Source organism: Mauremys reevesii, linkage group 7, assembly GCF_016161935.1.
Source record: "Mauremys reevesii isolate NIE-2019 linkage group 7, ASM1616193v1, whole genome shotgun sequence".
NCBI classification, from domain to species: Eukaryota; Metazoa; Chordata; order Testudines; family Geoemydidae; genus Mauremys; species Mauremys reevesii.
Genome location: NC_052629.1, coordinates 38,588,392 through 38,612,171, shown reverse-complemented (window position 1 = coordinate 38,612,171; position 23,780 = coordinate 38,588,392). Strand labels below are relative to the sequence as shown.

At 41.5% G+C, this 23,780-nt stretch overlaps 1 protein-coding gene across 1 annotated transcript in view; it reads left to right on the top strand.

Moving 5' to 3' along the window:
• The window catches only part of IPMK (inositol polyphosphate multikinase), a 79,539-nt gene extending 73,361 nt beyond the window's left edge, over nt 1–6,178 (top strand). Inside the window, exon 7 of the mRNA XM_039547683.1 lies at nt 223–6,178. Within this exon, the coding sequence (XP_039403617.1) occupies nt 223–857 (635 nt within the window). The 3' untranslated portion in view covers nt 858–6,178. The remainder of the gene's footprint in view (nt 1–222) is intronic.
• Nucleotides 6,179–23,780: the final 17,602 nt, after the last annotated feature.

The window sequence follows — 23,780 nt, the reverse complement described above, 5'->3', positions numbered from 1 at the left end:
CTAGATGTGCAATATAGTTCTAATTTATTTGAATTTTAAGTGTGTATAGAAAGGAACATATTGTACGCATCTTGATTTTGAGCCACTGAAATCAGAACAGATTTGGACCCAAAAACTTACCACTGTAATAGAAGGGAAAAAATCCTTTTTAATGTTGAATTTTTAAAAGCAATACATATACTATAACGTTACTTAACCTGAAAGTTTGTTTCCTTTTTTCAGGAATGTCCAGGTTTTTTCATAATGGGTACTGCTTGAGAAAAGATGCTGTTGCTGCCAGTATTCAAAAGATTGAAAAAATCTTGCAGTGGTTTGAGAGCCAGGAGCAGCTTAACTTCTATGCAAGTTCATTACTGTTTGTTTATGAAGGTTCCTGTCAGCTGACAGCCACAAGGTTGAGTGATGGCACTTTAGCAGAGAAGAGAGTAGTGCCTAAAGGACTGTTACAAGATGGAGACTTACTGGAGTATAATAATAATATTCATGTAATAAATTCTACAGAGAATGGAAAAATAGAGGCCTCTGTAGGTAAAAGCTTGCCTAAAATTTATGCATTTCACAAAAAGGCATATTCAAAGAGGCACCACAGTCAGATCTCACTAAAAGCCGAAAACCTGGAGCAAGACAATGTATGGAAAAGCAGCACTTCCATTTCCCAAGAACATCTAAATGGAAATGTTATACCCCAACTGGAAAAGGTTTTCCGCCATATGCCCAAAGAGATGAAGGAAAATGCAGATGTAGAAGTCAGAATGATAGATTTTGCTCATGTGTTTCCTAGTAACACAAAGGACAAGGGCTACATTTATGGTCTGAAGAATTTAATTACTGTACTTCAAAATATTTTGGATAACTAAATTCTTTGTTATGGATTTTAGTGGGGGCCAATGATAACGAAAAGCAACAACATAAAAGAATTTCTGCTCTTGTAATGCTGTATAACTGGGTTTGTATTGTTCTACATTTTATTTGTCTTTGTACTTTTGGTAGAAGGGTTTAACTTTTTATACTCTTACTCAGGAAAATTAATTGGTAGTTGATTAGTAAAGTATGAAAGGATAAAAATTTTTAGAAAGTTCAAGAAGTGGTGATAGTGGATATATGAATTAATGTAATGAAACATGCTTTGCCCAAATCAAAGGAAAAGTGCTATCTCAGAATTAATGATTGAGGTCGCTCCCCATAACTGCTTTTGGTTAGATGATGTCTGTCCACCTAGCCTTGACACTGAGCCTTATCTAAATTAACAGGTTGTTGGAAGATAGGCAGAAAACTAGAAAGCCTAGGCTGATGTCCTCAGTATTGCTCCCCGTGATTACTACATTGTTAAAACTGGAGTAACCCTACTTTGAGAGAGATCCTATTTACATGCTGAATTCTAATTTAGCAACCGGCATATCAAGTGGTGCTTCTTAAAGAAATGGCATGATATTGCTGCATTCTAAAAACTGGTAAGAGCTTCCCCTTTCTCATGGGTAGCCCTTAATGCAAGTTCATAGTCGACAGGCTACAATGTAATTAATGTGTAAGTGCTATTGAAATGCTGGACTAAAGAATCATAAATGAAAATAACTTTAATTGTATATTTCTGTGATAAGTCTTTATTTATGTTTTAAAAGGAAAAAGAAAAATCTAGAAATCCCATCTTGTATTTGATGTAAAATTTCTAAGCCTGTTCAGTTTGTCTTCTGAAACATACTTTTACTTACATTTTATCCATGGAATATCTGCCATTGTGATTAAATGGAGAACTTCCATCAGATTCCTTTCTTCTAAAAATGACATTATAGAAAAAAAAGCAAAACAAAATATGGCATTTTAAAAAGGAACATTTATTGGATATTGTGATTTCCTCTTCCTGTTGGTTTTATTTATTTATTTTATTAAATGTTCAGAGTTCCACTGTAGGGTAGTGCCTAATAGGAGCCATGAGTGGGACATGCAGAGGAGCCCTTGTAACTGAAAGACCAAATTTAACCCATGTGTAATCTGGCACGGTTTCATTCACTTCACTGGAGTTGTACCTTACTTACACCAGGGCTAAATTTGATCCTTATTACTGACACACAAGTAAGGTATGTAATTTGAAAGCAAATCTGTTTTTGTGTACAGGCAAAATAAAGATTCATATGCATTACCGGTAGTTTTGTGATGGAATGTCCCAAGTATATTTTGCCTGCCCCTTAGGTGCCATTTATGCTGCTGTCCTAATTTGCATACATAGCCTTATGAGATGCTTAGAATGTTTTGGTACATGCTGTGAAAGGTGCTTTATGCTGAAGTTAAACCCAAAATAAAATGACTAGAATGACCTCTGCTCTTGGAATAAATTTATTAATTCTGAACATGGATTTAATGTGGCCTTGCTTCTCAATATAGTGTTATGCACTGTGCACTGATTTTACAACTCCCTTTGCAAATTTTGTTAGAAACAGTTTTGTATTTTGGAAAGAGATAATTGCCTTTTCAATCTAACTAGTTTTTATATCAGGCTGTCTCGACATTTAGATGCTGAGATACTTATTTATTTAGAAGCAAAATAAAAGTAGAACACAATAGGTTGTAAACGAAATTAATTGATTTTTTTTTTTTTAGTTAATAGTTGATAATACCTTAGTGTTAAAAGAAGCAATTTGCAAGGCAAGATGTATTCAAAGCATGGAAAAATAATTGCTCAAAAGCAGGAACATAGTCATTTTAATGGAAATATTATGCAAAGTGTAGTGAAGGCTAAAGGAAAATAATAAAAGATATTTTATGTTTTGGTGGCATTTCCTTTACAAGCTTAAATTTAGACTCTCTGATGCTCACCAGAAGTTAGGAGTATTGATTTGAGTCATATTCCTGGGAAAGTTTCATTTTGTTGCAGTTGTGCTCTTGTTTCTGTGTGTTGCTGTTTTGTTCTATCCCACAAGTAGTTAACACTATTCTAGCCTGTTTATGGCAATTAGAGTAGTTTAGCTTGTTAATGACAATTTTCCCAAGTATATTCAAAATGCTTTATAGAAAAAGCAGTAGAAAACCCACTTTATAACTGCATTTGAGTTCTCACCTGTAATTCATCTCTGTTGCATATTACTACATTTGTGCGAGGGAAATCAAACTTTTGATTCCATGGAGCCTGTTGTTGGAAAATGATCTGTCTTCTCCCAGTCAGAAATGTGTGTGCACTCCTGTCTGTACTGTAATATATATGTCTTAAGTATTTGAATGCCCTTTTAGTGTTGATTATGGCAGGCAATGCACCTGGAATATTGTTAAATTGTCAGATTATTTTGAATAAAATAATCTAAATAATTATATCCTTTTTTAACAGAAATTACAGATATATTTTCTATTAATTAAAACTGCAACTCAGAAGATAGAACTAGTATTTTTAATCTGAAATTAGGTATAGCTGAATGCTTGTTGTGGAAGTGCTTCAACATAGTATCTCCTGTGAGTTTAAGCCTGCAAAATTACTACATTCAGACTATATTTTTGCACATTTTAGGTTAATATATTAGTGTCTTGTACAGTTCAAATAGACATTTTCAGTTTTAGTTGGAAATGTAGTTAGATCACTGAAACTAGTACCTTGACTTTCATTGGTAAACTGTTTACAAAAATTTACAGTAAACAAAAGGAAGACACACTGACCAGTATGCATGTGTTTTAGCATTGATTCTTTTGGGCCTAATTTTTCATATGGTCTGTGTCCTCTCTTTACAATCCCCACATTATACATGTATAATATTAGTGAAACTTATGGGTATTTCTGCTAAATAAAAACAAATAACTGATTGGAGTAATACCTGATCACTTTATCTATTGATTAAATCTGACTAAATTAGTGTTTTGATTTAAGCAATAAACATGAAAGACATTTGATCTAACAAAATAATCAGCTGTCAAAAGGGAAAATTCATGAAAATGTTGCTTTAAATGTATCTTTTGTGAATATAGTCTAAAGACTTTCTAGCTATGTAATTGTGGGAATTGTGTACAGGTTTACCTATTAGGAATTTAAATTGTATACATTTTTATAACAAAGCATTTACATTCTTGATATTTTTGCATATTGGTGGAATTTGTTGCATAGATTCAAATGAAGTTGGAAATTATGCCATTATGAATTGTTGAATAATTTATTCAACTAGTTTCACAAGTTAAAACTATAAAATCTTCACTATGAACAGTGTTTAACGTGGAGCTTGTAATATTCTCAAACTCTTAATTTTTTCCCTAGTGTGCAGTTGGACTTTATTTTTGCTTCTACATAACACTACATTTCCATGTGGGGTTTATAGACTGTTGAGTAGGAAAGATTACTTGATTTGGATTAACAGAGTAATCAAGTTATTGGCATAAATCAATATGCCTGAGGGTGCCAATCATGCATTTATTGTGTACAGAGAATTCCTATAGACTTCAGTGGGAGTTCTGGATAAGAAAGTACGCAAGATCAGGCCCTTAGTCCATGACAACAAAAAAGAATGAACTACATAAGGATGTGAACATTTGTTACTTGCAACCTAAAAACTTTTGAACACCATTGAAACTATTTTATATTCTGTTTAAACTGGAAGTAATATGAAGTCTAGGAAGAGAAAGAAAGGGTAGAACCACTAACATGTCTGGTAGGGGCTAACAATTTTAGGTTTATTGGGTTTTTTAAGACTTGGACTACTTTAATAGCCTTCTATATAAACATGTCCACATCTGCTATTTAAACTATTATTTGCTTATTTAATTATTTACTTTTTTGCAATAATCTTCCCTGCTGAGTGCCTTCAGCTCCTGCTTTGATATCTTTAGTGACTTCACATATGTAGCATCTAAAGCATCATAATGGAATGCTTTAAAGAGGATTTTGATGTTGTCATTAATTTTTTTTTTAAAGTCCCATATCTATATAACTAAGATACACCTACTGGAGAACATTGCCCAAATGCTTTAAATAATGTGGAAAGTGCAATTGTACATTAACATTTGTCACCATCAAAAAAGTAATGTAATCTGGTTGGAAACTAGTTATCTTAGGTTTTATGAAACTAGCTGTGTCTGTGTTTAAAAGAGAATCTTTCAAAGCATGGTGCATGAAAACAAGACTTGTTTTAATGTAATCAATATTCAGTGCCAGGCTTGGGGTGGTTAAATTAGTACAGCTGAAAGCAGTAAAGGATCATCGTATACAATGAGTGGGACATCTGCTTAATTCTGCAATGCAAGTAACTATTACAGATAATGTCCAAAGACTTTAAGCTTTCATGTATCTCATTCCTATGGTACTTGCTCATGCTGTCCATTGAATTACAAACATATTGTAGTAAAAGTCTTACTGTGAAGTTCATTCAATTACATATCCACAGGCTAAATACTGCACATTTGCCATTGTACATATATTGTTAATTGAAGCACCAGTGAACATTACGACTTCCAAATTGCAAATGTTTGTCATAATTGACACAGTAAAATAAAAAAAAAGTCCATTTTAGGAAAAGTGAATTTCAGGAAATATTTTGCCATAATTTTATTTCATAAAGATGGGCCCCACATTTTTGGAGTTTAATTCTTGTTGGAAATCATTTTGATTATATGAAATCCAACAGAAATAAGGAGATTATGCAGAAGAGTGGTAACCAGGAACAAATGTACTTTTAAAACACCTTGTTTTAAATTGTATAAACATTGGGACTGGATACTAATCTGTTCAATGAGATATTAATAAATCTGCTATGAAGTAACGCTTTCCAAGTGTGATGTATATTGCACCTGAATATAAGTGAAACTAGAGTGAACAAAGGCACTTTATTACTCTGGGATCTGTACTGGAAGATATTTGAAAGCATGTGAAAGTGCACCTAAAGCTGTGTTATTAACTGGTGACTTTAAAAACTACAATGCTAAATTTATTGTACTTGATGAATGTACCTAGTCTGGTTTCAGTTCCTTTGGTTCAAATGTTTAAATTATGTCACTCTATCTCCTTTAATTTGTATATGTTTGACTGTGGTTCATACTTTGTTTTTTGCCATTATTGGACTGCCGGGGGTATTGTGGATGTATAACCTGTCCATTATTTTATAGACCAATAGAATATGCTATATACCAACTTTTTGTAATTTAATTATGAGTGATATTTAGGTAATTCTAATAGCTGTATATTTCGCAAACTATTAAAATGTTCAGCAAGTGATTTTGTATGTGTAATTGCTTCCTTTATTAATATGGACTATTGCCAACAAACAAAAATCTATGTATCTATATTCTTACCCCCACTCTTTGCACGGTTTTATCTCCCAGTTCAATCTCATTCTGTTCACCGTTACATACCAGATAATATCAACAAGCAGGAGGTCAGATACTCCCTTGGATTTAGCACCACTGATGGGAAAGTGTTTCTCTCTCAATGGGGCATCCACTCCTGGTAAAGCCTGCCTGTCAGCACAAGGCGGGCTGCTCTGCTGAAACTGGGCTTTTTCTGCAGAAGTCTGTTTCTCTACTGGATAGAATGCTGTGCTACAGAGGAGCTACAGTTCTCTGCTTCCATCCATTAGCGTTGCACTCAGTTACTGCTACTATCCTTTGAGAGCCTCTTCCCTGTAGAAGAGCTTTTTTCTGCTTCCCTGCTAAGAAGCAGCTTTCTGAGGGACAAGACAAAGGAACCCTCCAGACTGGGGAAGAGCAGAAAGCCAGGCTTCTAACAAGTTCTTGACCTTTCAGGCCTAAATCTAATGATATTTGCAAAGTATTGGTTTCCTTACTGGTCTTGTGTTTCAGAAGACTTGCCCCTGAAGAGCTATGTATTCAGTAAACCTCAAGAATGCTTGTCTCTGTATCTCAGTTCTCCCCTGCCACCACCAGTTCCCAATATTTGCAATTGCAGGTAAACATTTAAAATAGATAGCCATGCTTTTAACCTTTCCTAGACTTGGAGGGCATTTATCAAGCTAATGAACAGTTGTTAATAAAGTTGAGAAGGGTATCCAGGTTTACCATTATCTGTCTGACTGGCTAATCTTTGTTGAAAGAAACAGCCTTCCACCCGCTACATATGGCTGAGCCTTCCAGATATCATAAGTTCACTGTGGAAAAGCTATTCTGCCATAGGAAATTGTTTGAGAAGTTATTTCTCAACCATTTTGGGAACAGTTTGCCTTTTGAAGTTACAGAAGATATGATGCCCTGTTCTTTCTCACACTTCCTACTTTATAACAGTCATCTATAACATATTGAGTCCTACTTCTAATAGGTGAAGCTTTGGAAGTCTATCCTGGAACATGAGTACAGGGCAGCAGTTTATCCAGTAGATGGAGACAGGACTTCCTGTAATAAGGAAATTTTTTAACAAAATGGCTTTGGCAGAAGTGCTTCCTTATGGAAAGACATGAAACTAATTACAGGTAAGATTAAATTTTAAGTACTGTAGAGACTTATAATACTTAGGAAACTTACTTTGAAGGTTAGATGCAAAATTGCAACCTTTTATATGCAAAGGATGTAGGAATCCGAAGTCACACATGCTCTGTCTCTATGGCAGGTAATTCTAGAGACCCTGTCACAGTGTATTAGAAATCAAAAGCATCCTGCACCCAATGGAGTCCAAAACTATAATTTCTTTTTCTGTGCATCTGTTCATTTGAGTTTTCAAATTTGGTGTGAGTATGATGATTGAAGGTGGTTTTTATGGTGTGGATAAAAGGCTCAGTGGCAGTCAGGACAATCAAATACATTAACATTTAATTAATAAACATTATTTGAGTTGTATTAAATTTCTGTGCCACACATTTCCCCCTCATCCCTATATTCAGCTTTGATATTTAACATTTTAAAATGTTTGTTCTCCTATACCGACTTTCAAAAATCATTTTGCATACTTTTCGATCACTTAGGCAGAATGCATCTAAGGTAAACAGCTGAGTTTTCATATCACTCTCCTCTTATGTGGATTTCACAGTCAAATCTTCACTACAGTCATGGCCATCTTTTAATTTCATTGAAATCTCAAAAGTGAGGAAAATTGACATCAATTATACAGCACCTTTCAATGCAGCAAGTACCTATTATTTTAAGCCTAATGAAAAGAGCCATCTATCTTCCAACGCACATGAGGTATTGGGGCAAACAAGTACTCCAATACTAAAGTTACAGTAATTCGTGCATGCAGTGGTGGTGTAGCCATGTGGGTCCCAGGATAGTAGAGAGACAAGGTAAGTGAGGTAATATCTTTTTGTTGCACCAACTTCTATTGGTGAGAGAGACAAGCGTCATCACAGAGCTCTGTTTAGCTCGAAAACCTCTCTCCCCCCAACAAAAGTTGGTCCAATAAAATATATTACCTCTCCCACCTTGTCTCTCTAGTAATTCTTGCAGGCTGCTGGGACCTAGTCCAAGGAGAGAGGCAGAGCAGTGCTGACGACCAAGGAAAGTGCTTTACACAAGCTTTCCTTTCACAGGGAATTCCTTTCCAACATAAATTTTTATATTTGTATTTTGTTTGAGTTTTTGTTTTTGTTCCATGCATGAAGCTTGTAGGACTCAAAGCTGCTAATACATTCTGCTGGGTTAGATATTTTATTTATATCTGGGTTGACTCAAGAGTTTCTGAAAGACTTTCTTCAAAACCCGCAGACTGGATAGAATTATGCTCAGACAAGGTATAGTGAGAATTTTAGAAACTAGGAATTCTCAGCTGTGAAAATCACAGTTTAAGTGAGGTAGTTTTTTCTGCATTTGTTCTTTTGGAAGATACTGCATGAGCAGCAGCATAATGAAAATAAAGACAAAGCTGTAAATGATAAAACATTATAATCCAAGAAGGAGAAACAGAAGGCTCCAAACATGCTTATATGGCAACCCAAGAAGAGACTAACACTGATAACTTACCATCTAAACTATATATATAATTTAAATGAGGCAACAGTTTTAAGATGAATGTGCAGATCAGAAAGATGAGGACAGGAAAGTTTTATGTGCTCTATGGTCTTAAGCCTCTTCAAATTATTTGAAAGGGATGATACAATTGTTAGCTTTTCTTGTGAATTTTGTGATCAAGGAAGGAATTTACTATCTACCTGGAAAATTGTTAGTTTGCAGATGCAAGGGCTAAATGAATTGAATCTGCTGACAGGCGTTATGGTTATAATTCTATTGGAACAGTTGGTGCCATTTAAAGGCATTTTCAGGCTAAGATATATTTACAGAAAGCATATGCCAATTATTTTGGAATATAGTACACAGCAGTTGTAAGTGTTGTATCATAGCTTATTCAAAATGTGGTGGGTGATTATTCTCAGGCTAAGTTGGCAATGTAGTGGGCTTTGCATAAAATACTGGGGTGTGGTTTACGTAGTCATGAGGCTTGGGGCAAGACTAGATTACATTACTGTCTTTGCTAAAGGTTGTAACCCTTTGAGATATATTAAAGGGCTAGATACAGCTCTACAGAGAATGGAAAAACAGTCTTCTGTAGGTAAAAGCCACAGAAGAATGGCCCTACTGGGTCAGACTAATGGTCTACCTAGCTCAGTATCATGTCTCTAAAAGGCCCGTGCCAGATGCTTCTAGCAGCTGGATGTTTAGGGACACCTGGAGCATGGGGTTGCATCCCTGACCATCTTGGCTAATAGTCATTGATGGACCTATTTTCCAGGAACTAGATACTTTTTTGAACACAGTTACTTTTGGCCTTCACAAAATCCCAGGGCAACAAGTTCCACAGGATAACTGCATTTTGTAAAGAAGTACTTCCTTTTGTTTGTTTTAAATCTGTTCCCTATTAATTTAATTGTGACCCCTAGTTCTTGTGTTATGCGAGGTGTAAACACCTCCCAATTCACTTTCTCCATACCATTCATTATTTTATAGACCTCTATCATATCTCCCTTTACTAGTCTCTTTTCTAAGCTGAACAGTCCTAGTTTTTAAATCTCTCCTCATATGGAAGATGTTCCATGCCCTTAATCATTTTGTTGTCCTTCTTTGTACGTTTTCCATTTCTAATATACTTTTTTTGAGATGTGGCAACCAGAACAGCATGCAGTATTTAAGGTGTTGATGTATCATGGATTTATATAGTGACATCGATAGTTACTGTTGTATTATCAATCCCTTTCCTAAGGGTTCCTATCATTGTTATCTTTTTTGACTGCCCCCGGACATTGACTGAATATTTTCAGAGAACTATCCACGATGACTCCAAGAGCTCTTTTTTGAGTGGTAACAGCTAATTTAGACCCCATCATTTTGTATGTATAGTGGGAATTATGTTTTCCAATGTGCATTACTTTGCACTTATTAACATTGAATTTCATTTGCCATTTTCTTGTCCAGTCACCCAGTTTAGTGAGATCCTTTTGTAACTCTTTGCAGTCAGCTTTGGACTTAACTATCTTGAATAATTTTTTATCGTCTGCAAATGTTGCCACCTCACTGTTACCACTTTTTCCAGATCATTTTTTGAATATGTTGAACAATATAGGCTCCAGTACATATCCTTGGGGGAACCCGGCTATTCACCTCTCTCCATTGTGAAAACTGATTTTTTTATTCGTACCCTTCGTTTCCTATTTTTTCCAAAGGTTTTCTGAAAGTCCAAGTACACTGTATGCACTGGATCACCCATCTCCACATGTTTGTTGATTCCCTCAAAGGCATGATTTCTCTTTACAAAAGCCACATTGAGTCTTCTCCAACATATCATGTTTACTTATGTATCTGATATTTTTGTTCTATACTATAGTTTCAACAAATTTACTTGGTATTGAAATTAGGCCTGTAATTGCCAGGATTGCCTCTGGAGCTTTTTTTAAATCGGTGTTACATTTGCTGTCCTCGAGTTATCTGGTACAGAGGCTAATTTAAGTGATAGGTTACACACCAAAGTTAGTAGTTCTGCAATTTCACATCTGAATTTCTTCAGACATTTTGGGTGACTACCATCTGGTGTTGGTGTCTTATTACTATTTAATTTATCAATTTGTTCTAAAACCTTTTCTATTGACACCCCAGTCTGAGACAGTTCCTCAGATTTGTCATCTAAAAAAGAATGGCTAGGATCTGAGGATCTCCCCCACATCTTCTGAAATGAAGACCAATGCAAAGAATTGATAGCATCTCGATCGTCCAGTGGCCCCACTGACTATTTGGCAGGCTTCTTGCTGCTGATGTACTTACTTATCATATTCTTCGAGTGCTTGCTCATATCGATTCCAATTAGGTGTGTGCGCGCCACGTGCACGATCGTCAGAAGATTTTTACCCTAGCAACACTCGTTGGGTCGGCTGAGGCGCCCCCAGGAGTGGCACCCTTATGGCACCGGAGACATGCCCCTGCCGACCCAGCGCCCCCTCAGTTCCTTCTTACCGCCCGTGACGGTCGTTGGAACTGTGGAGCGCGGCATAACTGATCTCCACCTCCCTAGCTTTACTAGTTGTACTGTAAATAGTTGTTTAGTGTAGTTGTTAATAGTTTTTAGCAGTTATAATTTAGTAATAGTAAGTTTGTACATAGTGTAGATAGTACTTGGAGGGAACGGGGTCCCCGGATTTCAAACCTTGCTTGGCCTGTCTCAAGCCGATGTCTATGGGAGACCCCCACGACTCCTGCTTGAAGTGCCTGGGGGAATCCCATCACCCAGATAAGTGTCACATTTGTAAGGCTTTCAAGCCTCGAACAAAAAAGGAGTGGGACTTCCGTTTAAAAGAGCTCCTAATGGAAGTGACAGTTAGCCCAGCACCTTCGGTACCGCGCATAGACCAGACGCCATCAGTCTGAAGCGCACCTCCGGCACTGGAATGACCTGGTACCAGCAAAGACTCTCGGCACCGGACGTCTCTAGCACCGGTACAGTCGTGACATTGTTCACTGTCCCCATGGCCCAAGAAGCAGCACAAACCACCTGCTGCTTCTATACAGTTGCAGACACCGCCTGTGGCCCCATTGGAGCAACAGCCCAGACCGGACCGTCCCACTAAGGCTCCAACTCTGGCACCATTGACTTCAGCACCGTCGATTCCAGCGCCGCAAGGGCTGTTGAGTCCAGTGCACACAAGCTCCCTGGTGCGCACCGTGGTTGAGCTCGGCCTGCTGCCCACTCCGGAGACTACCTCCACCGCTCGCGATCTGATCGCGCTGACGGAGCCTGGACTGCCTCAGCCCCTGTCACCGCCGGTGTGGACGGTTCAATCTATAGGGAAACCTGCCTTCATGTGACCCTCCTGGCAGAGTGAGACAGCTCGGCACCGTTCTCGGTCCCGATCCCGTCGACGGTCCCGGACCCGGCACCGCTCGCAGTCCCGGCACCGATCTCCATCTTGGCGCCGGTTGTATTCGCAACACTGCTTTGCCTCATGCAGGTCTCCCTCTCGGTACGATCGGTACCGATCCGGGTCCTGGCACAGGTCCCGGCACTGGTCACCTCGTAGCCGATCCCGACACCGTAGATCCTCGTCGAGATCTAGATCGGCCTCCTGGCACCGTTATAACCGTTGGTCCTGATCCCGATCGCGGTACTGCCGAAGATCCTGGCACCGGTCACCAGCTCCCAGGCGCGAACTGACAGAGCGGGATGGTGCAACGCCACATGGGCGTTCGGCCCCTCCTTGGCCTTAGTGACTGAATTTGTCGTCGTCCCAGGCGGGGAGTGGCTACCACATTCAGGGCCATGACACTGAGTGTGCTAGTCAGGGACAATATGAGGGACAGGATGTTGATCAGGGACCCTCACAATGGTCCTTCTGGACTCCTTGGGCATACCCACAAGCCGAAGGTGTCCCCTCAGGTGCTTCTCGATCCGCTCATTCGGAGCATCGGATGCCTGAGGCCACTGTGAGCTGCCCTCCCCCGGTAGACTCGGAGGCAACTGTCCTACCACCAGATCAGGCTCATGCCACCACCGTAGTGGACCTAGGGCAGCAGTACCCTCCCCAACCAGAACTTCCCCAGGATCTGCTTGTCCTGGGGGTATCCTCTTCCTCCTCGCTGGACGAGGCAGTGGCAGGCATGTCCTCCTCTGGCCCACTGCCTGTAGATCTTCAGGCACACCAGGATCTTCTGCGCAGGGTGGCACAGAACATGAACCTGCAGGTGGTGGAAGTGGAGGATCTGGTGGTGAACATTTAATCGGCCGATGCCCCCACATGTGTCGCCCTACCTTTCATTAGGACCATCCAGGCTAATGCAGATATGATCTGGCAGTCCCCAGTGTCTATTCCTCCCACAGTCAGAGGGGTGGAGAGGAAATACATGGTGCCCTCCAAGGGATATGAATATCTGTATGTTCACCCTCACCCTTGCCTCCTCATGGTGCAGTCGGTGAATGAGAGGGAGAGACATGGCCAGCAAGCACCCGCCCCTGATCCAGGCGCCTAGCGTCCTTGGACTTTATTTGGGCACAAGATTTATTCCGCTGGTGGTCTACAGCTCAGGGTAGCTAACCAGCAGGCCCTCCTGAGTCGTTATAACTATAACACCTGGACCTCGATGGGGAAGTTCAAAGAGTTGGCCCCCCAGGAGTCCAGACAGGAGTTTGCGGCCTTGCTCGAGGAGGGCAAGAAAGTGGTGAGGACATCCCTGCAGGCATCTTTAGATGCAGCACCGGCGGACTCGGCAGCTAGAACTCTAGCCTCGGGCGTGGCTATGCGCCACATCTCATGGCTACAAGCGGTCTTCCACCAGAGCTGCAGCAGACCATTCAAGACCTGCCCTTTGATGGCCAAGGGCTGTTCTCTGATAAAACTGACCCCAGGCTTCAGAGTTTAAAGGACAACCGGGCCATCATGCGCTGACTAGGCATGCATATCCCGGTGACACAACACAGACCTTTCCAGCCCCAGCCTCAGCGCACCTACCCTAACCCTCAACCATGGCAAGACTTCACCAGAAGGCGTGGCCGTGGTAATAGGAGGAGACAATCTGGTCCTCAACCAAGCCAGAATCAGGGCCCCCCAAAGCCATCGGCGGGGCCCAAACAAAACTTTTGAAGGTGCACTCGTGGATGGAGCACCAGTCTCCTTGCCGGATCCTTTCCCGCCTTTCTTCAACCGCCTCTCCTATTTCCTCCCTGTGTGGTCCTGCATAATGTCAGACCACTGGGTCCTATGCATGGTGGAAACTGGATACCATCTTCAGTTTTATTTCGCCCCTCCCAACCCACCCTTCCCTCCCTGTCCCTCTTCAGGGACCCCTCTCTCGAGCAACTCCTCATACAGGAGGTATAGGCGCTCCTGGCTATCGGAGCGGTAGAAGAGGTCTCAAAGGGTTTGAGGGGTAGGGGGTTTTACTCCTGTTACTTCCTAATCCCCAAGGCAAAGGGGGGGTCTACGGCCCATCCTGGACCTGTGCGGAATCAACAAATTCATGGTAAAGTTGAAGTTCCGCATGGTTTCCCTGGGGACCATTATCCCTTCCTTGGATCATGGAGACGGTACTCCACCCTCGACATGAAGGACGCGTACTTCCACATAGCGATTTACCCACTGCACAGGCGATTCCTTCGCTTTGTGGTCAACCAGCAGCATTTCCAATTTACTGTCCTTCCCTTTGGCCTGTCCACAGAGCCAAAAGTCTTCACAAAATGTATGGCTGTCGTAGTGGCCTCACTCCGCTGATGTCGGATACAAGTGTTTCCATACCTCGACAACTGGCTCATTTGAGGTCCCTCCGAGATGCAGGTGCACTATCATGCCCGTTTTGTCATGGGCTTGTTCAAGCAACTCGGCCTGCTGCTCAACACCAAAAATCTACACAGAGAATAGACTTCACTGGGGCAATCCTAGACTTGAATCTCGCCAGGGCGTGCTTACTGCAGGCGCGCTTCTAGTCCATGATGACCATTATTCATGGCCTCCAAAACTTCCCGACCTCGACAGCACGCACATGCCTCGCTCTTCTGGGCCACATGGCCTCGTGCACTTTCGTGACAAGACATGCCAGACTACGCCTCCGTCCACTTCAGACTTGGCTCTCGTCAGTGTACCGTCCAGGATGAGACAGCTTGGACATAATTCTCACTGTGCCAGCAGAGGTATTAGCCTCTCCGGGTTGGTGGCTAAACCCCACATTGGTTTGCGGGGGAATACCACATTGGTTTGGGTTGGGATGCTCACCTTGCGGGTCTTCACACACAAGGTCTTTGGTCTGCACAAGAAATAACCCTGCACATCAACATAAGGGAACTGAGAGCAGTACGCCTCACATGTCAGGCATTCCGCAAACACCTTCAAGGTTGTTGTCACAGTCTTCACAGACAACACATGATGGCCATGTTTTACATCAGCAAGCAAGGAGGACCGCGGTCGTCCCTCCTCTGTCAGGAAGCCATACATCTCTGGGAATTTTGAATAGTCCACTCAATCGACCTGGTGGCGTCTTTTCTCCCAGGAGTCCAGAACACCTTGGCAGATCGCCTCAGCAGGTCCTTCCTAGCTCATGAGTGGTCGATTCGCCTGGATGTTATCCATTCTGTTTTCTGGAAGTGGGGGTTTCCCCACATAGACCTTTTCACCTCTTGCGAGAATCAGAAGTGCCAGCTGTTCTGCTCTCTCCAGGGACGCTGCCCGGACTCGCTGTGGACACCTTCCTGGTAATGTGGAAAGACCACCTGCTCTATGCCTTTCCTCTGTTCCCACTGGTCCACAAGGTCCTTCTCAAGTTACGCAGGGACAAGACCCGCTTAATTTTGATCGCTCCGGCGTGGCCCAGGCGGCACTGGTACACCACACTCCTCGATCTGTCGGTGACCAAACCAATTCTACTACCATTGTGGTCAGATCTGATAACTCAGGAACATGGCAAGCTATGCCATCCAGACCTACAGTCCCTCCATCTCACAGCATGGATGCTGCATGGTTAACTCAATCAGAGCTGTGTTGCTCCAGTTCAGTGCAGCAAGTACTCTTGGGTAGCAGAAAGCCCTCCACTAGATCCACATACCTGGCCAAATGGAAGCGCTTCTCCTGCTGGTGTGCCCAGAACAATACTGTCCCTCTGGAGGTGCCAGTGCCTACCATCCTAGAGTATCTCTGGTCCCTGAAACAGCAAGGCCTAGCTGTCTCATCCATCAGAGTACACCTAGCAGCAGTTTCAGCCTTCCACCCTGGTGAGAACGGGCGCTCAGTCTTCTCTAATCCTATGGTCAGCAGGTTCCTCAAGGGTTTGGAACGTCTGTACCTGCAAGTTCGTCATCCGGCCCCTACGTGGGACCTCAGTCTGGTCCTATCTAGGCTCCTGGGTGCCCCCTTTGAACCGATGGCCACCTGCTTGCTTCTGTACCTTTCCTGGAAAACAGCTTTCCTCATCGCTATTACATTGGCGAGGCGTGTGTTGGAACTTCGGGCCCTCACAGCGGACCCACCAAATACAGTGTTCCATAAGGATAAGGTACAGCTGCGACCACACCCCACCTTCCTCCCTAAGATGGTGTCTGCTTTCCATGTCAACCAAGACATCTTCCTCCTGGTCTTCTTTCCGAAGCCTCACGCTTCGCAACAAGAGCAACAGCTGCGTTCTCTAGATGTTTGTAGGGCTCTCGCCTTTTACATCAAGCGAACAAAACCTTTTAGAAAGACACCCCAGCTGTTCATAGCGGTGGCAGACCGGATGAAGGGCCTCTCGGTCTCCTCACAGCGAATCTCATCTTGGGTTAAATCATGCATCCGTGCGTGCTATGACCTGGCTCATGTCTCAACTATACCCGCCTCACTGTCCTTTCTACTCAGGCTCAAGCTTCGTCCTCCGCCTTTCTGGCCCATGTGCCCATACAGGAGATCTGTAGGGCAGCGACTCGGTCATCCGTGCACACCTTCGCTTCCCACTATGCCATAGTGCAGCAGTCCAGGGATGATGCCGTATTTGGTTCAGCGGGCCTTCACTCCACGACATCTCACTCCGACCCCACCGCCTAGGTAAGGCTTGGGAGTCACCGAATTGGAATTGATATGAGCAAGCACTCGAAGAAGGAAAGATGGTTACTCACCTTTGTAACTGTTGTTCTTCGAGATGTGTTGCTCATATCCATTCCAAACCCGCCCTCCTTCCCCACTGTCAGAGTAACCGGCAAGAAGGAACTGAGGGGGTGCTGGGTCAGCAGGGGCATATATCCGGTGCCATAAGGGCACCACTCCAGGGGGCCGACCCACTGAGTGTTGCTAGGGTAAAAATCTTCCGACGCTTGTGCATGCAGTGCGCGCACCTAATTGGAATGGATATGAGCAACATCTCGAAGAACAACAGTTACAAAGGTGAATAACTGTCTTTTCTCCCCCCTCCTCCCAAAAGTAATTTCCACTTGACAGAAAAGTCTAGTAGTACCATCTAGTAGTAGTTGATCATATCAGCCAATGCTCTTGTGCAAGGAAGAGTGTAGTCATGATTCCTAAAGAGCTGTGAGAATGTATCCAAGTAACAAACATTTTTCTATTGTAAGCAACCAGAAATGGAAGTAGCATGTGAGCGCAGTGGGCTTTGTTTTGAAATGATCACAAAGCAAAATGGATATGTCCTTTCAGATTGTATTTTCTACAAACTTGAAAAAATCAGCCTGATTTCCTCTGAATTACTTCATGTAGGAACTTTAAGCATAACACCCTGCGGCTCCATTTAAAAAATGTGTTGCACAAAGGATTTTTCATTAAAATCCCCCTTTTTCCTCTTTAAATTCTTAGTTCATTATTTCATTAGTTTATTTTTTCACCATTTCTCTTCTGTAGCTTTACTTCTCTTTTTTATGCAGTGTATCTCTTCTTTCTTCCCCCTTACTATTACTTATCGAGCTTTGACAATATGCTTACTGTTGGACAGGCCATAAAGGAATATAGACCCCCCCCGGTCGTAAGGAACTTACTAAAGCCCTGACCCTGCAAAGGGGTTCATGTGTGGCCCCTTACATCCATGCTGCATCCCACTGATTTCAGCAGGACTTCCCTGTGTCGGTATCAGGTATGGTGCAACCTGCTAAAGTAAATTGAACTGTTGATAAGCCTGGGTCACTTTACTGTTGAGGACCTAAGTCTCTTCTTCCTCTCTTTGCTTCTCAATCCCCTTGCTACCTTTATCTCCTTTCATTTTCCATTCCTCTTGTCTCCCATTCCCAAATTCATGTTTCTGCTTATCCTACAAAATACTTTAGCTCAAATGCTTTCTTGGAATCAAGTTTTGTATGCAGTTATAGTCAGTGTTTTTATTACATATTTATTTTCCTTCTGTGGTTTCTATATCTAATCTGCCATTTGAGTTAAAAATAAAATATTTCTAATGGCCAGTTCCTCATGACATCTGACACTCAAGCAATGTTCTTTCACAGAGCATCACCGCCACCAGCAGCAATAAAGATTCTGGAATCAAAATCAGATGACAATTTTGTTGATGATACATAAGGAGGAATTGGGTGCAGTCCATTTTCCCTCAGCTGTATTAGCTTTGAAATGTGGATAGTCGTAAAAACTTGATTTTATTAGCAAATTCAGCAGATATAATTGGGCAGACAGATGGGAAGTGATCAAATAGATGCTGTGACAAAGTACCAGTTTTATAGAGTCACTTTTTCTAAAACCATCCTTCAAAGTTATGACTTGAGCTAGAATTTCCTGGTTTTAGAATAACTTGACTTCTTGGATTACATGGTTCTCGAAACAGAGTAATGTATATTCTCCACAATCCTGCGCTCACTACCTTTTTTCACATACAAAAAACCCACCTCCACATCCCTACTAGCCTTAAACATCTCCACTAGATCCTCTTTCATTTTAGGATTCAATTCAAAATTTCCCTTGTGTTGAAAACCTTTAAATTGCTCAGCTCCAGCCTACCTCATAGACTTTGTAACTCTCTGCACCCTTGTCCATTCACATTGTCAAGTACTTTTCTTCCTTTGTTTAGTTTCACCAATGCTTATTGAAAAACCTTCTTTGCAGTTTCTGCCACTAGGAACATCCTTCCTGTGTATCTATACCTCATGGACACTCCATCTCACTTCAAATCTCATCTGAAAACCTCTTGCCTGTACCTTTTAATTTCTATTTCTTTCTGTTATTGACTTTGATTGGACATTTTAATTTATTACCACACCATGTCTTTACACCATTGCTTCTAATCATACATTTTGTTGTATTATTTCAATCTAAAGCATTTTGGGACAGTATGTATGAAAAATTACGCAAAATGAAGCTGAATTGTTTACCAGAGACATTTTCTGGAAATTTCCTGCTTTTCTTTATCCATTAACACATTCTGAAACCACATAATCCATAAAAGTACATTACTGTATTTCATATTTTTTTCATACCACGTTGTGCTTTGGTATGGTAGCAACCCTTGTACATTAAGATCATATGTTATGATGACATTCCTGTAATAGGAACAGAAAGCTGGAAGGCATTTCATCTTGACCTGTGGGGACTCTAGCTTCTGTTATAAAACTGATTAAACTTCACTTTTAAGTGTATTACAGTTCAATTTTTTTATATTGTATCCAGAAAATAAATGCTAGGATTGCATATCACTATTTCTGACGTCAGTGAAATGGTTTAATTTTTGTGCTCTGTATAAGTCAATGACAAAGAACAATATGGACATCAAAGCAACAGTTATGGCCTGTCTCTGTCAGTAGATGTATTTTTATGGGGATATATTCAGCTTTGTTAACTGGAAAAGCATATCACATTATGGATAAATCTGTACAGTTTGCATAAGTGCTTCTGTTTGCCCTTTGTGTTACCAGACCAATTGCATCAAAGCAGTGGCCCAAACATCTGTTCCATGAATGCACAGACATGCTTAAAGCTAATTAAGGTTTATTTAGCATGATTTTTTGATATAGTTCCCATAGATTCACAGAAGTTGTTTTTAAATGTCTGAAGGCTCTCATTGGACTTGATTAAGATATCCCTGAAAATTCCTAGATTTGGTAAAAACAAAGGTGGTCAGTTGCAATAATAGAGTTCCTAAATTTGGCCAAAACACCAAAAGTTTGATTTCTTTATAACCTATTCAGACAGCATACAAAATATAGTCCTGACCCTCTTGACACCATTTTGCCCTATATAGACAGCCATAGGGAGAATCAACAGTTGCCGTTGCTCAGCTTTGTTGTTCATATGCCTAAGGCAAGAACAATGAAAAATCTGATTTGAAATGTAGATTTCTTTTCAGAGAGATTATCTTGGCCAAATGTCCTGTAATGTGTCCAACACAGCCATAATATTTCAGTTCTCAGTTATCATTCATCTCTGAACATTCCCCAAAATGATAGGATAAGACATAGAGCATCTGTAAGTAAGCTTTTTTACTTAGTACATGTATTTAGAACCTGCTAGTGGTACCATGTAACCCAGTACAACCTGTTGCTGGTCAGCTGCTCGGCAACTAAATTGGTAACCTTGCCACGCACTGAGCGAAGTGTGTGCGGGGAGAGGGGGGGACGCTAGATACTCCTTTGTGGATATTGTTTTTCATTCCAAGGGATAACTCCATCTGGCACTGCTGCCGTGCAGCTAGTTTCTTGAGCAAAGGCTAGGAGAGAAAATCCTGAAACAAATCCACTGTGGAATAAATGTCAAGCAGTGGCACTGCAACTCAGCTCTGCTCTCCAGCATCTTCTGCAGCAGTACTGGCTTCCAAAAGACTTGGCCTCCAAGTCTTTAGGCCCAGTCAGTACTGCCGAAACGGGGGGGGAGGGGGGGCTTTAGTCCTAAGGCAAGCCTCTGCCTCTTTATTGTTTTTATGGCTAGGGGTACATACCAAAGGCTCGGTTATGATGGTCACCTCTTCAAACTTGCCTTTTGGAATGTGAGGACAATATGCACTGGTTTGTCAAACAATCTAGAGAAGGTCAAAGACACTAGAAAGACTGCCATCATTGAGCTGGACATCAATGTAGACACTGTCTCTGAGACTAGGCTAGCTGACACAGGCTGTCTATGCAGCACGTTACACTTTCTTCTGGCAAGGAAAAAGCAAAGAAGACTGTCGCGAACATGGGTGCTAACTCATTAGCACCCATGGTTGAATGTCCTGTTGCAACATCAAAATGTATCCTATCACTAAGAATATTGACCACAGGTGGCTTGCCTGCTGGATGGAAGGAAGAGTACCACAAAACATAAAAGATACCAACATCACGTTTTATAAAAATAGAGGAGATCAGAGTGATTGCAACAATGATGGAAGGATTTCTCTCCTTAGTATTGAGGGCAAGACATTCATGTCAGTCTCAAAAGACTGCAAGTTCTTGCTGAACATGTGTATCTAGAGTCAGTGCAGCTTCCATGCTGGTAGATCAACTATCGACATGGTCTGTGCACTAATGCAACTACAAGAAAAGTATCAAGAACAAGGAAAACCTAGCTACATAGCCATCATAGATCAAACAAAGGCTTTTGGCCTGGTGAGAAGGAAGGGCTTCTTCCAATTGCTAGAGAATTGGTTGCCCCCTCAATCTGATTCTATCCTTCCACGATGGCATAAAGGCTACAGTCCACTGTAACGGTGATCTATATGACTGCTTTGACATCTGCAGTGGTGTGAAAGAGGGATGTGTTTTGGCACCGACACTCTTTGGTATATTCTTCTGTCTGCTGCTTCATCATTCTTTTTTATTTAGCACTGACGGCATACATCTGCATACAAGATTAGATGGAAAATGTTTCAACATTGCGCATATAAAAGCAAACTCAAACACCTGCTGATAAGAAGAGAATTTTTCTCTGACAACGCAGTGCTTGTTGCACACAGTGAAGAGGAGCTCCAGCAACTTTGTAATAACTTTGAGTTAGCTTGTGATGAATTTGGACTAATTGTCAGTCTAAAGAATACAATGTTTATGGCACAAGGTTTGTTTACTGTACACGTTTTAATAGGTAGCAATGCACTAGAAGTTGTGCATAAGTTCTGCTATCTAGAATCAACTGAATTGGATAACTTATTTCCAGATGGCAAGCTTAATTCTCACATTGGAAAGGCAGCCACCACATTCAGACAACTGGCAAAGCGCATGTGGGATAATAGGAAATTAACAGTGAACACCAACAGAAGGATTTACCAGATGTGCATTCTGAGCATGCTGCTGTATGGTGGCAAGACCTGCACCAGGCATGTGACTGCTAAACACTTTCCACACTCAGTCTTCACCATATTCTAAATATCAAGTAGGAAACCAAAGTTCCTTACACTGAAGTACTTGAGAAAGCAAATTTGCCAAGTCTGATCATAACTCTCAAACACAGACATCTCTGTTGGTGTGGTCATCTGGATCAGATGGATGCATTGCAAAGGATCTTTTGAATGGAGAACATGTGGATGCACCAAGGTCACAGGGCTGACCTAGGTTGACATTCAAGGACATTTGCAAGAGGGACTTGAAAACTTTCAACATTGGCCCAACAAGCTGGGACAAGCCACAACTGAGGGGTGTGCCGCACCAGGAAGTAAAAAAGGCTAACAAGAGGTGGTTGAGAGAGAGGAAAGTGAAGTGAGCAAAGAGGAAAGTGCAGCAGGCCCCAAGTTGTAGTAGTGCACTGGCTTGATCCTCTGGCCTTGCACTCTGTCTGTATTATCTGTGGCAAGAACTGTTGCTTGAGAATTCGACTTTTTAGACACCCATGATCCTGCAGCATGATACACAGTAACTGAGTTGCATTGGTGCTTAAACTATCATCTTCTGAGATGGGTGGCTGCCATGTGTAAAGACCAAAACAATCAATTACACCTTTGATAGGAAAACTACCTGGGGGAATGTAGAAGATCATGAGTGTGTCTGGATTTAAGCTGCTTGGATCACCTCATCAGTAAATGGGTGGTCAGCTCAAGCTTGGAGAGATTGTTATAGGTGTCCTTGACTCACACAGCCAATAGTAGTCTTCCCTCTTTATTTCAGTTGTTATGGTGCCCAACTTGATTTTAAAGTGATAATCTTACTCTGACTTTGTATATGTAGATCTTGGCTGCGTTAATCCTATGAAGAACCAACATGTAGTCCCTATCTTGGTGGAATCACAAAAATTCCCTGTGTAGCTATCGTGATAAGTGAAACATTGATATTACATCAACAGGTATAGTACCAACAGGTGTAGTACCACTGTGTGTTCATAGGGCACCAAAAAATCACATGTTTTTATAGTTAGTCACCTTACCTACTGGTAGAAAGGTAAAGGCTAGAACTCATGGTGGTGGGGGACAGGAGTAGGGTGACGATGTGCTTTGCCTGGGTTTCAGCTGGATCTCTTGCGGTGTGTAAGTATGTGGTATGTCATGAACAGGGCTCAGCGTGGCCTTGGAGCATACACACAAAAGGGCTATGTATTGATCAAGTTCTATTGAGCATGGTGACTTTTTTTCAGCTTATAAAATACACAAGATTGTTTCAGATGGGATTAGAAAAGCACAGATGATGTGTGGACTATCATTGGAACAGAGCTTCGGGGATGAGGAGTGCATGGAGGGCTTGAGATCTGTACCATTCTCTTTCTCTCTCAATCGCTGAAGGAAAAGCAGTCTTGGCAAAATAAAGTAAGAGTTGTGTTTGCCGAACAGATCAATTTGCCTCTGAAATTTTTGCAAAGTTATCATCCTCTGACATTTTGAAAACTTCCTGGGGAAGGACATAAAAGTAGGTACTTAAGTGAAATGAAGTGACCTTTGAAGCTGTCTAACACCAATGAAGAAGTAATGAGGGATGTGAAACCTACTTCACTTCACTTTTTAGGGCCTATAGCCTCATGTTTAATGGGCTTTTAAAATTAACTGTTTCATAACCTCCTTGCTGTTGTAATCATTTTAATCCCCATTGCCTCCTACTCTTGTCA